Raw genomic sequence first — 14,877 nt, forward strand, 5'->3', positions numbered from 1 at the left:
AAGCACTCCTCCACCGACACGCCGGCATCGGGCAAGCAGCTAACCCCGTGCCGGCGGCTGAGAGCCCCCAGCCCTCCAGAGTGAGATCCCATAACGGGACCCCCCCCCACACACACACACACAAAACACTACTCTATAAACGGTAAAGTACAAACAAAGCAACAAAACAAAGATATATAAACAAACTAAACAATTAACAATTAAATATAGATATTTGCAAAAAATATAGTAGCGAAAACACTCTCCTACCGCACCAGTGTTCAAACGCTACCGCCTCTCCGCAAGCTCCTCCCACAATCCCACAATCCTCAGAGAGAGAGAGAGTGAGAGAGAGATCTGGAACCAAGGGCTAATAACACCAATTCATAAAAGTGGAGACAAATTCGACCCCAATAATTACCGAGGCATCTGTGTGAGCAGTAATCTGGGGAAGGTGTTCTGCAGTATCATTAACGCCCGGATACTGGCCTTCCTTACCGAACACAGTGTCTTGAGTAAGAGTCAGATTGGATTTCTACCAAATTACCGCACCTCTGACCATGTTTACACCCTACACACCCTAATAAACAAACATGTGCACCAAAAAAATAAAGGAAAAATCTTTGCTTGTTTTATAGATTTTAAAAAAGCATTCGACTCAACTTGGCATCCAGGTCTATTCCTTAGAATTCTTGAGAGCGGTGTAGGGGGTAAAATTTATGACATCATTAAGTCAATGTATACAGAGAATAAGTGTGGTGTGAAAATTGGAAACCAAAGAACAGGGTTTTTCACCCAAGGGCGTGGAGTGAGACAGGGTTGCAGTCTGAGCCCAACACTGTTCAACATCTACATCAACGAGTTGGCTACGGTGCTGGAACAGTCTGCAGCCCCTGGCCTCACTCTACATGACAAAGAAATCAAACTCCTGCTCTATGCAGATGACCTGGTCCTGCTGTCACCCACAGAGCAGGGGCTGCAGCAGAGCCTGGCACTGCTACAGCAGTACTGTCAGAAATGGGCACTGACAGTAAACCTGGACAAGACCAGAGGTATGGTATTCCAGAAGAAATCCAGATCTCAGGGAAACAGGTACCACTTCACCCTGGGAAACAACACCCTGGAGCACAGCACCAGCTACAATTACCTGGGTCTAAAAATCAGTGCGTCTGGGAACTTCAACCTGGCTATAAATGCGCGCACGGCTTTTTATGCAGTAAAGAATCGGCTATACAAAATTGAACCACCAATAAAAATTTGGCTAAAAATTTTCGACAGCATAATAAAGCCAATCCTTCTGTATGGTAGTGAAGTCTGGGGTCCCCTTATGAACCCTGATTATAAAAAATGGGTTCCCCTTACTCCACTCCATACAGAAACGAGCGCTCAACTACTGGGTCCATCTACAGCAGGCCGATCCGCAGTCCTACCACCACGCTGCACTGCGGAGCTGCTCACAGCCTCCACAAGAGAATCCCCTCAGTAGAATGATACTGAAGCTCAGCCAATTGAGCCAAATTAACACCAGCAAGCTTCAGAAAACCAGAGAGAGAGAGAGAGAGAGAGAGAGAGAGAGAGAGAGAGAGAGAGAGAGAGAGAGAGAGAGAGAGAGAGAGAGAGAGAGAGAGAGAGAGAGAGAGAGAGAGAGAGAGAGAGAGAGACTTTGACTTTTAAGATCCTTTATTAAACATTTCAATTTAAAATCCATTAAAAATCAATAAAAGTAAAACACAACAAAAATAAGACTTATCAATATTAAAAATCTTAAAATACATCATGTTCTTTTTGCCTCAGTTTAGTGGCTGTAATAAAAAAAATATATACTTTCATTGAAGTAGCTAAGAACAACCTTATCTTAATTCGGTAATAATATGAAGATATGAAGTTTCACAGTGCCACCTAGTAAAAGAAAAATGAACACAAACAGGATTTGTCTGATGATTCAGTAGGGTACGGTACACTTAACTGACACACTCAAAAATAGAAAATTCAGCCAATTTTCGGAACTTCAGTCCATGCCACATCCTATGGGACTTACACCGAACCCTTAAAATTAACCCCTACATCTAACCCCTAAAACTAAACTCTACCCCTACCCCTAAACCTAACCATAAACCTGTCACTATCAAACTAACTTTTTACTATTACTATTATTTCAACACCGTTTATTTTGCACCCTCTAGCGGCCTCTATTGGCTACTACATCCGACACTCACCACCCTGAACTAAAATGTAATACGCAGTAACGTTTTAACATATATTTCATAAATACATTCATCATTTCTGTATTTTCCTTAGTTTATTTGTGTTAAGATGAGCAAACATTTGGCAATTTTCTCATTTTTGAGTGTGTAAGACTCGGAGTTGTGTACCCTAACCGAGTCAAATGATCACAATGTTTTCATTAGTTTGTTTTGTTTAGGAATTATTCCTTTTTAAAAGTCAGCTCCTTATTCAACAGTAACATCCTGTACCAGTCACAATGCATCTCATTCATAAACACACACAGTCAGTCAGTGCTACCTTTCCTGGTATCCTGAGAACTATCTCTGGGGTGGATAGTGTACCCAAAAGCACTTAATTTACTGCACAATTTGTTCGCCGTTGAGAGTCATTTCCGTTATCAATGCAAGGCTGGAGATAATTTCCATTGGAAGTAATAACCTTTAGGATAAAGCCTGGATTAGTATCATTTTAGTATGCTCTGTATCCATTATTCACTGTTAAGGGAATCCTATTCAGCTTGTGTTTCTTAAAGCTACTACCTTCCACTAATAACTGCACGACTAATGTAAGGTTATCCGTGATAAATTCATTCGAGGTTACAGAAACAAATCGTTTAAATTCAGAAACCGGTTCAGTTTCCTTATATACAGTAGAAACACGATACTGTACCCTTATTTACAGCCACCTGCTTTTATCACCTAGTAAACCCCGGAACAGGTTTTATTCAATATGAAATTAGGCCCCTACAAGTGTTCAGCACCTGGTTGCTGTTTATTTCAGGATATACTGCATTTATTTTGGAAGATTGCGGTTTGGGGTAATTAAACTTTCAAACCTGCAATACACTGAACATTCATACAATAAGTATATTATTTTGAAGTAAATGAAATAATCAGTTGGGCATAACAATTAGCACTGTCATTAAGTCAGTTATTATGGACAGCTACAACTATAAAAGAATGATGCAAAAAATTAAAATAAATAATAACTCATTATGTTGTTTGTTTTTCATGTAGCAACCCACTCTACCTGGTCAGTTCTGAATGTATTTAAATCCTTATCACTCTGCCAAACATCTGTACGTAAGGGATACATCAAATTGTACCATTTTAATAAATGTAGTGTGCTTTTGTAAATGTTCTCTATTTTGTACTAAGTTGAAATCATGTTTTAACCAAGGCTATAGAGATATAGAGTAAAAAACTATAATGCCAAGTTTGAGCACTTGTGAATTAATGCAGCATGCCTCACCCACCTCTTGCCCTTGCCTTGAAACGTGGTTCACTCTCCATGCCTGAATAGCAACAGTGGTCTCAATTGTATGTGGGCAACTCAATGCTAGATACCTGACTAGGTAAGTTGACAAAGACCAACCTTTGGTGGAATCGAGTTAGCCTATAGTTCACAATTACCACTACAAGCCCAGTGAAAACCTGCATTATAAGTAGCATGTATTTGTTAGCAACAGAGATGCCAAGTTATGAAAGGAGAAATTAGCAGCATGTGCTGAGCTATGCGAGGTGGACTTTTCTTTTTTTATTAAGGCTAATGGCTGTTAGCCCCTAGAAATTAAAAGGTTCTCTGGCAAGCCAATGACCTCATCTGTGCTGTTCAGTGTATAATTTTGGTAATTGTAAACACACAGCATTTAGAAATTAAAAATAAATAAATACTTCCACCACTTATTTATTTGGAATTCTATTTATTCTGGATTTAAATATTAGTAAATGAAGAGTGGTAAATTCCTCTATCTTTTTTAGGAGTGACATTTTTGTTTGATTTGCGATTTCCATTTTAATAACCGATAAGCAACCAAGTAAAAGTGCGATTGATGCGTTCTTGTAGCGCAGATTTCCGCAGTTCTGCACAGAATTGTGAAAATGTATTCGAGGGCTCCTGCGTGACCCAACTCAATTCAACCTGCAGAAATCTGTGAAGAGTTTCTGCAGGAGACTGGCTGCTGGCGTGAACCAAACAGACGATGCAGCGATCACGAGTGACCTGCTAATCGTAATGCAAATAACCACTAAAAATACTGCTGCCCCCTTTTTAGCGGAGGCAACCTACACCTTATTATACAAAGAAGCCATGAAGTCTATGTCAACACTGTTTAAATTCTGTATTTATTAAATAATGTACTAAATCTGTGATAAATAATGTTACAATAAAGTTAATGTTAAATCAATTACATCAAACTGACTATAGTTTGAGAACCCAGTCAAATGTAAATAATGGACGTTTAAAAATGTGTGCTGCAAAGTTTGAAGAGGTCTCTAGAAGCTGTGCATGACATCAGACAGCAAGCTCTGGGATACGAACAAGAACGCAACCAATGATAGCAAGGGCCCCTAAACAGTTTAAGCAACTTGGCTCAAAGCTTTTAATATGTCAATTAAAATGCCATGCTAAACTGTGAAATACAGAAACTCAACACATATGGTATTAAAATAATTTTCTAAACATTCATTGAGTATCCATCGTTTATTAAAAATCATATGGTATTACAACCTTTGACATAGCAGAACCACCAAAATATTAGCTGCTACAACCAAATTGTAGACTTTGGCACCTCTGTAGCAACTATGAAACACTTGCTTTTCCAATAATTCGTTGATCTTCAGAAATGGCCTGCATCTTGCTATAAAGGACATGGAAATATTGTTTATCAGCACACTAATCTACAGACGATAAGGAACTCTGCTCAACACCTAAGACTGTAGTCAAGTACAGTTCCGGTTATAACAGCTACACAGGGTGCAGAGTAATTAACTCCACAGAACTGAGTCACCAAAAAGTACAAGGCAAGGTACAAGGTTTAGTACTGAATTTAAAAAGAAACTAACACTACACACATTGTGAAATGGATTAGTTTTATACTATTAAACAGGTGTGTACATAAAAACGCAATTAAGTTTGACACGTAAATTGTTTAAACAATGTTGTGCCACCTGTTCTACCAGAGGTAGCTGTGCCATAAAATGTGTTCAATGAAACAAGACTCACCGTCTCCCATTTATTGTAAAAAACAAAACACAAAATTTAAAAAGTTTCCATAGGAACAGCATAAAATGTGATCCCCCCCTCTTAGTTATCCATTTTGTTGCATTTTATTAACTGGCTTAAAAACATTAAAATGTAGGCCACATTAAAATGAAGTTACTGGTCCCTAATAGTGCCCAAAGGTATCAGGACAGACTAAACCATGCCAGAGTCTGCAGGTTAAACAATACGTGTTGAAGAGCAAGTTGAAGGAAGTTCTACTCCACTTTCCCAAGCGCAGGAGACGGGCACAGAGTTAGAAGCAGTCTCCTCAACTTTAGCAATGCCACCTTGCTCTTTGATTTGCTGCATCAGTTGCCTGAGGAAACAATAGATTACAGTTAGCAGTGGAGAGAACATAATGCAGGACTACAAATCTAGCAAAGATTCATACTAAAATCAATATATTCTCATTTAGTTTCCATGTAGGACTGTCATCTCACCAAGAAATTAAAAAAAACTTGCAGCAGCATTTCTACCAGAATGGCTAACATCTGATAAACAAGGTCTCTTGCTTTGTCATTGTAGATTTACTTAATTTGTTCAACACAATAGAGACATGCAATAAGATGCCTGTATATCCATCTTATCAATGCATATTATAGGAAGCAGTTATTTGGTAAAGTCTGTAACCATTACATAATGGTTTATTGAATGTCTTAAATCATACAAACTAAATATGCATTTGTTGAATAGAGCAAGCATCTTTAGTCCTTCCAGATAAGATTACTTTGAATATGTATGGTTTCCTTGTTGTGCAGATGCTTGCATAGATTTCTCATCCTGCAAACTCTAGTACGCCACATAGAAACTGCCACTCTGACAATTCTAAAAAGCTAAGTGTCATCTATACTAACCAGGAAGTTCTTGACATCACATAATGGATATCCGGCTTCTGGAATCCATTGAAGGTGGAAGATGCAGCAACCGTGTAGGCTCCCATATTCTCAAAGAGCATCCAGTCTCCAACCTGAAGATCTGGCATGTCACAGAGCTCAACAATGCGATCCAGACCATCACAAGTTGGTCCCCAAATGCTACAAGAGTAGAATTTCTCATCAGGCTTAGGTTTCTGAAAAACAATGAGAATATTTAGTGCACAAGTTCTATGGGTTTAAACTTGACACTTAACCGTTTGCGGTCCATTTATTCAGCGCATGTTAGGCGAGTAAGGTCCAATTTATTTTCACATGTGCAGTTTATTTTAGACGCGCCGTTAAAGTATTTCACAGTAAAACAGGTTTAAAAGGCACTGCATCTCAACAGGACACTCAGTACTGCATATCCAGCACCGCCCCACCCCTTGTTCGCTAGATTTTTTACATACCTCGTAATAGTAGTACATACCGATCAATCATCTCCTGATCACTCGTTTTATCACCAAACTCCACAATAATGCGATCCTAGTCGTTATTTTATTACTATAACATCTAAAAAAAGCTCTGCAAATGTCTGATGTTCTTTGAGCGCTGGATGTGGAAGCATCTATCTTGTTTATGTCTGTGTTATCTATGTGGTGTCGGATCTATCAGTATTCATGAGATACGCCCCTTTCTTTCATCTTCTCTCGGCTCCTATCTGTCTCACTCGGCGAATGAATGGTTCTCTCTGCTTTTTCCGGAGAGAAAACTAGAGACTTGTTTTTTTGCATTTTTTTTAATGATGTCGGAAAGGGTCCGACATTGGACCAGAAAGGGAAAATTGCGATGTCGGACCAGGTCCAATATAGGAACGCAAAGGGTTAAATATGATTAGCTCCAACTAAAATTCTTACCTTGTGGAGAACAGGTCTGACATTAGCATGGTCATACAGGATGCAGTTAAATGACCCATAAACACCATCATTAACATAATACATCAAAGTTCTGTCATTAGCACCATCATCCTCATCTGTAAAACAAAAGTAACTTCAGTCACCAATGCCTTTAACTTTCTAGATAAAAAAAAATTACCACCACACACACACTTTATAGTCAGATAATTTACCATCAGAACCAGCCTGCTCCCTGAAGACAACTTTCTTGGCAATGATATTGACAGCTAGCATATAAGCAGATGCAACATAGTATCTTCCTGGCTCAGCAATGACCCCAACACCAGACTCAACAGGGAAGTATTTGTCAAGAGCAATGTTGATGACAGCAGTAACCTAAAAATAAAAGACAAAGTTAGATCCTTCATAAACCGTATATTTAATGTTCATCAAAATGGAGGTAGGACACATTAAATTAACAGCATCATACTATAGGGCCCCTAGAGTTAACCACGATGGCTTTACCAAGGAGTTAAACATTTACCTCTTCAAACTTCAGTTTAACATCTTCGGAGCCAGGGAATCCACCACCAATATCCAACAAATTCATGTTGAACCCAAGTTCTGCCTAGAAAGAATTGGAAACATGTTGCTGAATATGATTTAACCATCATACAGATCAATTTGTCATTGTACCAAAATGTTTGCATATATATCTCAATTAAGAGGCCATGCAGCAATTGCCAAGATGCCCCTCAAAATGTCTATTCAAGGCCATTATGGCTGCAGTGCCCTTTCAGCTACAGCTATAGGCACCTGTATTTAAAAAAAAAAAAATTTGATCCAAACAAAGTAAATTTATATGATGAAGTCACATCAGGTATGAAATACTGTTCTTATTGGTGCTTATTGGTCCATCATATGAAGACATGTCTCCCCCCCCCCCCCCCAGTTCCATAAAATGCAACACAGCTATGCTGCATTTTGTATGTTGCATGAGGGAATGAAATTTGAGTTTATATGCTATTAAATAGTCCCTCGCAATCACGGGAATAAACAAACAGATTTGCCCCCCTACTTGCAGAATGTTCAATGCACAGAAATACTGAGAAGTTGTGAATGTCTACAGTGGTACCAACTACTGCTGTTAAGTGTCACTAGCGCAGCGCATACACTTTGTAGTGCAGTGAGAAGTGTGGCGGGATTCAGTGCAAGCATCAGCATGAAGCAACTCATTACACATGCAAATAACTAAAACAGCTTGGATAAATGCAGTGGCGATCATTCCTATAAAGCCCCCTACTACAGAATTAAAGAGTTCAGATTTAAGAATATGGTTTAAAAAAAAAAAAAAAAGTTACAGTAATTGCAGACAGTGCTGTATTAACACAGTGAGCAGTTTTGTTCAGGTTGACATGCGACATTCTGCATTGCTGCCTCACTGACCTACAAGTTAAACCTAACCCCTTTCACACTGGCATGCTGTACCCAGGTCAGAACCCAGTGTCATGCAGGTCGGCTACGCAATTTCATACTGCTTTTGATAGAAGCAGGGTTGACCTGGGCGACAGACGCAAAAAAATAAATAGGCGCATCAATGCCCAGGTAGAAGTGCCAGTGTCTAGTGTTGACACAAGCAGCACATTTGGAGGAATTAAAATAAAGTGCATATTGTGCTAGGTGAAACAGCCATTTTAAAATGTCAACTTAATGTGTATAAAAATAACACTTGTGTAAAAGTTTAGATTTTCAAAACTACAAAAAAAAAAATATAGCTTATAAAAAAAGATGGTCTAGGACCCATTTTGAAATGGCTGAATGATACAGTCATTACATACCTTAAAAAAAGTGAAATGTTACCGTTCTGAATTATTAACACTCATTAATGCCACTTGGTCATTGCTGCAGAAACTTTCCCTTTGATATTAGGATATATTACTGCAGATTTCCATGGGGGGGCCCCCCCAATTAATTTAACAAAAAACAGTCATGTGGATTAACACAAAAAACCCACAACTTTGTGAAGTTAAACTTGTTTGTAGCCAATAACTAGCTTTCTATATGAATTCTAAGCAAAGTTACCCAACATACTACACGTTGGCCTTGACTTGCACTTAGTGGCCTTGGTGTCCTCTACAAATTTATTGAACTGAAAGCCATTTTGGCCTTGCCCTTTGTGTTGTCAATTTAGAGCCCTATATCTGAAGGATTACATGAAATTACAGAAATTCTGCTTGCAATACTTACTCCCATATCAAAGACACAACGAGCATCTGAAATTGCCTGGGTGTACGTTTCAGGATCAGTACAGCCACTGCCAACATGGAAGCTATAAAGAGAAACCAAGTTAGTAGTGGCATTATTTAGGCCATTTCATTAGTTGCGGTCATTAACCCTTAGTGGTCCATTTAAAATCAGCACGTCTCAAGTGCATCAGGTCCAATTTATTTTTCACACACGCCATTTACTTTACACGCGCAGTTTAAAAGTATCCCCCCCCAAAATAGTAAAACAGTTTTAAAAAGGCACTGCATATCAACAGGAGACTCGGTACTGCATTTCCAGCCCTGCCCCATCCGCTGTATTTCACATACTGAAATAAATAAAATTGACTCCAAACATCTCAAAAAGCTTTGAGAATGTCCGATACTTTGAGCACTGGATGCAGAAACAGCTATCTTGTTTATGTCAGTGTTCTCTGTGGTGCAGGGTCTGTATTGCTCAGATCCGCCCTTTTTTTTTCCTTCTCTCTGCTCCTATCGCTCTCTCGGCCATTGAATTGTTCTCCACTTTTTCTGGAGAAAAAACGACTAGAGACCTGTGCTTGACGTCTTTTTGATTATGTTGGACAGGGTCAGACATCAGACCGGAAAGGAATTGTTATGTCGGACCTAGTCAGACGTAGGACCACAAAGAGTTAAACTTCAGTTCGTGAAAAGTACTTGAGGGCCAAACTGACGACTAGATTAACATTAGAAAATACACCTTATACTTTTGAAAATATTTAAGTTAAGAAAATAAGAGCCACACTTGTTTACACATTATGTAATGCAAAATTGAGACCAAGGATAAGTTTGCCAATAAAAACAAAATTCAAGTTACAGAATGTTACCAACCTTACTCCAATAACGTCAACACCCAGTTCCATGGCACGCTCAAGTAGGGATCTGCAGGATTTAAGTGTTGCACCAAATTTCACACTCAAACGGCACACTGCTTTGGAGTCATCAGTGGCAATCCGAAGAACCAACCTAAATATTAAGGACATGAATTTAGTACAGAGAATAAAATGCAACAGTAAAAGTATGTGTATATGTATGTATAATAATAAATTGAGATAAATTGAGATAGATATATATATAGATATATATATATATAGAGATATATATATAGATATTTATTTATAGATATATAAATCACACACACACACTATACATATAACACACATTCAGAAATCCCTGCCTAAAAACAATCATACTACATTGATTTACCACAACATGCAAACCCACTATAGGTCAAGCCGATCATTACTGCAAAACTGCATTTATTACCGATTGTGTTTGTTAGAATATTGTTAAATATTCATTATACAACAGTTCATTTTTTAAACTCCAAAGAAACTCAAACTGTCAGTTCTCTTCAATGTGCACAATTTACAGGCTTTTTGCCAGGAATACAAGCCTGTCATCCTGCTCTGGATTCAAGGTGGCGCACTTGTTTACAGCAAATACAGGAGGGGCATACTTGCAAGCATTTTCAAAACTGATTTGCTGGTAGGATGGGACCAGCAAATCAAATGCTAGTTAACATGCGCAGGAAGAGAGCATTGCACACCGCTTGTCTGGCAAAAATACTGTAAAAAGCAAAGCGGGGCATTGTGCATTTGTTGATAAATTTAAATGTTATTAACTATGTGCATTACAAAATTATTGAATAGGTTATCCAGTATTTAGATCAATGTATATAATGAGGAATGGAATCAAAAAATCTATTTGCGATTTAATTGTAGCAGCCTTAGAACATACCTGAAATAAATTGTAACTATTTAACACGGACAACAGGTTTATAGCTTAGAATTATACCACCCACTACTGTATAATTAGACAAGTATATGGAATACACACACACTACAGTCACTGAAGAGATGTTTAAAAAAAAAAAAAAATTACTTACTTTGCATTACTGTGGCTTCTTGAAACTTTCGCAAGTTCAACTTCACTATCAAATGTCATCATCTGGACACCATGGGCAGCAGCATATTTAATCTGGGACACTTGTTTGCAAGGGTTAGCATAAATGATCCGCTCAGGAGAAACACCAGTGCTCTGGACCAGCTGAATTTCATTCTGCAACACAGAGAACTGAAGTTGTCAATTCAGAACAGTGTACACATTTCAGGCAGCAGAACAGCAGGAATGTCTACACATTCCTGGACAAAGGCTTAGTCACTCATTGTATGGTTTAGAAGATTGATTTATAGCATATCAAGTACAAAAATGCTAGTTCATCAATACTATTTTAAGTTCATACAAACTTGAGTGCATCTATTTAAACTAAACTTGCTCACACACCAATACTCTCTTTACACTACCTAAACAGTATGTGATCACCCGGTTTCAAACAATTGAGATTGTTATTTGCATTAGTATTCAAACAGTCCATGTACCTTGCTTGCACAATCAAATCCAGCACCCAGGGAAGCAAGGGTCATCACTACAGCTTTGCTGTCATTACATTTCACAGCATAATATGGAGTCACACGAGGAAGGGCGCGTGTCCATCGCATGTGCTTCTTAATAACATCACCGAGGTCCGCTACATAAAAGGCATCTTTGTCATCCTGGAGAAAAATAATTTATTTTTATTATATATATATATATATATATATATATATATATATATATATATATATATATATATATATATATATATATATATATATATATATATCAAAATCACACAGGAGATGCAAACATTAGGGTGTTAACAGTTTTAACATTTAATATTGTAACTTCATTGAAGGGTTTCACAGTTAATTGTGAAAGTTGAAATAACCCATATGCTTAAGCATTTAAGATATCCCACATCCTTACAACACATTCACACTTACCGAAAGGAAGACCTCATTTATTTTTTGTTCCACAATATCTCTGGCACAGAAGCCTTCATCAAGGAAAGCAAAGTCAAAACCGGCAGTGCTGAAGCTGTTCATGTTTATGTTCTTGAATATGACTGGAGATCTACCAATTCAGACCAATGCAACAAACTGTAGAGGGGAAAAGGGAATGTTAGAGCATCCTAGTTCAATTAAATAGTGCACACTTTATATATATAATGACACACACGGAGCAAAGCGGATTTAACTTACATGGACAAGAAAGAGATGGAATCGTACCAGTGCTCAGGAGTGCTACCAAGGCGGCTCTCCAGTGAAGTTAAACTCTTTCAGATACAAGGCAAGGCCTAAGCCCTCGGAGAAGCCGTTGTATACTTTCTTGAAAGGAGCGTTCTGCAAGACAGGACGACGAAGCTTAATGGATTGTATTCAACTCACAAGTTAACCAGTCAGCAAACAGACCCGCATGGATCGATAGATACACGAGTGACGGTACCGAAATCAGTTTACATACATGGAGCAAACGAAACGTTAATCTCACATCCTTAAAACCGGCCTCAAATAAGAAAAAAAAAAACGCGTATGTGGCGATGGTGAGTCTTACCAATTGTTTTCTTAACCTCCCAAATAAGGTCAGATCACCTAAATACATCTTCCTCCTCTCAAAACACCGAATGCCAGCAAAGACCAAAACAAAATTAAAAACTTAATCAGGAACCGAAAATACATGGAAACGTGTTTCATCTTACTAGGTGGGCTACCACCCGCAAACTGAAGACCCGCCTTCATATTAATACAACTCAGAAAGCTGTCAATGAGACGAGGAATTGTCCGCTCTCCAAACACATGGGGTTATAGAAGAGCCAATCATTTACAGTAGGACACGTCGTTAAGAAAGCTGTTGTGTCACAGTAATGACTTGCCAACAGCTGTTTAAAATATAACTTTTCCTCCTTTTTATATAAATACACAAACAATTTGAAGTACCTTATCACATTTGCCACTTATGTATACTGATAACTTTAAAATCTAAGTCAATATAACAGAGTTTAGTTTGACATTTTATTTAGCAATCCGAGTACTGCATTTCATTTCTGGCATAACAGCGTCTTAGATCTGCTCCAAAAACCGTACTTACGGCACCCATTTACTAGCAAGGCCGTTATATAGTTATACCTACTTATTAAAAAAAAAAAACAAAAAAAACAAAAAAAAACTGGTAGCTTCTTTTTTACACAAAAGTAAATAACAAAATAAACCACGAATCCCCACGCCCTATACATACATTCCCGTATTCGATAAACTTCTCTGAATAAGCTAAATACATGTAAACCCTAGAAAGCAAATTGAATAATATCCTTACCTTAAAAAGCATTTACGAAGAGTTTGTCCATTAGCGGAGAACCTTTTAAATGAAAAACAAACCCAAGCACCAAATTCTACTACTTTCCAGTGCTGCTAGTATCTCAAGTGTGCTAAACAGCCGCCAACTGCACGTTTTTATAGCCTTGCTTCGGTGTCCATGGTAACGCGCCAGCTGAAACCGGCCCTGATCGGTTTGCTCTTGCTGCCTGGGCCACGCGCTCAGAAAGAGACACCCACTTCCTATTGTGACGTCACTCAACTAGTTACACGGACTGCGCTCTTCAGAGTGCGCAGACTAGAGGAAAGATTATTATAGAATTGTATATAGGTGCTAAACCTCATGTTAATAAAACAAAAATGTTTCTTGTCAGGCAAAATATTTAATTTAAAATAAATAATATGTTGTATTACTGTTTAATTATATTCAGATATAACAAAATACTTTTTTTTCCGGTCAGGTTTACTACTTAATATACCAAATTAAATATATGTAAATATTAATTTTGCATTTTGGAAACTACCGTGTTAAACAAAGCTAAAGAAAAAATATATACCGGTAGTAACAACAGTTAACACACAACGCGCTTATTGAATGCTATTTAACATCTTTAAAAAAAAAAAAAAAAAAACCTAAATGCTGCTTGCGGGGCTGTATTAATCAGCAATTTACTACATTTCAATAATGAATTTTACAGGAAATACTGTCCGTCATAATTATCTATCAAAGCCAATTACTATTGGTACACCACACATGCATTAAGACACGGGCAAATGTATCCATATAGCCCTCACATTGATGTCACTCTCCACCTCTGTGTCGGTGATGTTGATTTCTTTTGTGCATGTGATCCTGTTCGGATGTTGTTGCACGACCTTCAAATTCTCAACTATCAAGATAAACCTCTCTCACTCACTACTTAAGAAAATGACCTAGATAAAGGCCACTCGTTTATAACATGTTGCTACTCCTGTTTTAGACTAATTCAAAAGTAGTCACAGCGGCTTAGTGGATTAATAAAAGCACAGCAGTCTTTATTTAACAAAGCAAACCAATTAAAAAAAAAAAAAAAACATTCATGTTACCTGTTAAAATTTAAAAAGAAAAGTAAAAAAAAAGAAAAAATGACGGAAAAAATAATCTAATTTTTCCCTTATGTAAAAAACAAAAACAAAAAAAAACCTGCGTAATACTTTGTAAAATGTAGAAGAATTTCAGCTACACTTGTCAAATGTCCTTTTTGTGACGCAAATGTTTCTGAACCTTCCTAAATAAAAGAACATATATAATGGATAGATAGATTGTCTTTGAAACATGAAAAGCATAATGTCTCAGGCCAGTTCTAACTGGATCAAATGCCACAAATTGCATTGCTGTGACAGGAAGCACCAACACCTTGCA

At 37.7% G+C, this 14,877-nt stretch overlaps 1 protein-coding gene across 2 annotated transcripts; it reads right to left on the minus strand.

Annotated features, from left to right (window-relative positions):
* Positions 1–5,204: 5,204 nt before the first annotated feature.
* LOC117402927 (ornithine decarboxylase-like) lies at positions 5,205–13,634 on the minus strand. Of its 2 annotated transcripts, XM_034004603.3 has the most exons (12): positions 13,477–13,634; positions 12,366–12,506; positions 12,108–12,263; positions 11,664–11,837; positions 11,171–11,343; positions 10,114–10,248; positions 9,245–9,326; positions 7,542–7,625; positions 7,231–7,393; positions 7,019–7,134; positions 6,102–6,316; positions 5,205–5,563 (listed from the first exon to the last, which is right to left on the minus strand). In XM_034004603.3, exons 3-12 carry the CDS (start codon positions 12,207–12,209, stop codon positions 5,425–5,427), a joined length of 1,383 nt encoding a protein of 460 aa, XP_033860494.3. In that variant the 5' UTR covers positions 12,210–12,263; positions 12,366–12,506; positions 13,477–13,634; the 3' UTR covers positions 5,205–5,424. The 2 variants fall into 2 exon arrangements, with proteins under 2 accessions (XP_033860494.3, XP_033860495.3); XM_034004604.3 differs by lacking the exon at positions 12,366–12,506 and having other exon boundaries at positions 13,477–13,598.
* Between the last annotated feature and the right edge of the window lie 1,243 nt (positions 13,635–14,877).

The sequence above is a fragment of the Acipenser ruthenus genome, chromosome 5, assembly GCF_902713425.1.
Source record: "Acipenser ruthenus chromosome 5, fAciRut3.2 maternal haplotype, whole genome shotgun sequence".
Taxonomy (NCBI): Eukaryota; Metazoa; Chordata; class Actinopteri; order Acipenseriformes; family Acipenseridae; genus Acipenser; species Acipenser ruthenus.

Excerpts from the sequence above, each read along its gene's own strand:
- LOC117402927 (XM_034004603.3), bottom strand. The coding sequence starts at position 12,209 with ATGAACAGCTTCAGCACTGCCGGTTTTGACTTTGCTTTCCTTGATGAA. Across the intron at positions 7,394-7,541 it reads TTAAACTGAAGTTTGAAGAG|GTTACTGCTGTCATCAACAT; the intron begins GTAAATGTTTAA and ends TTTTATTTTTAG. Across the intron at positions 5,564-6,101 it reads GTGATGTCAAGAACTTCCTG|GCAACTGATGCAGCAAATCA; the intron begins GTTAGTATAGAT and ends TTGTTTCCTCAG.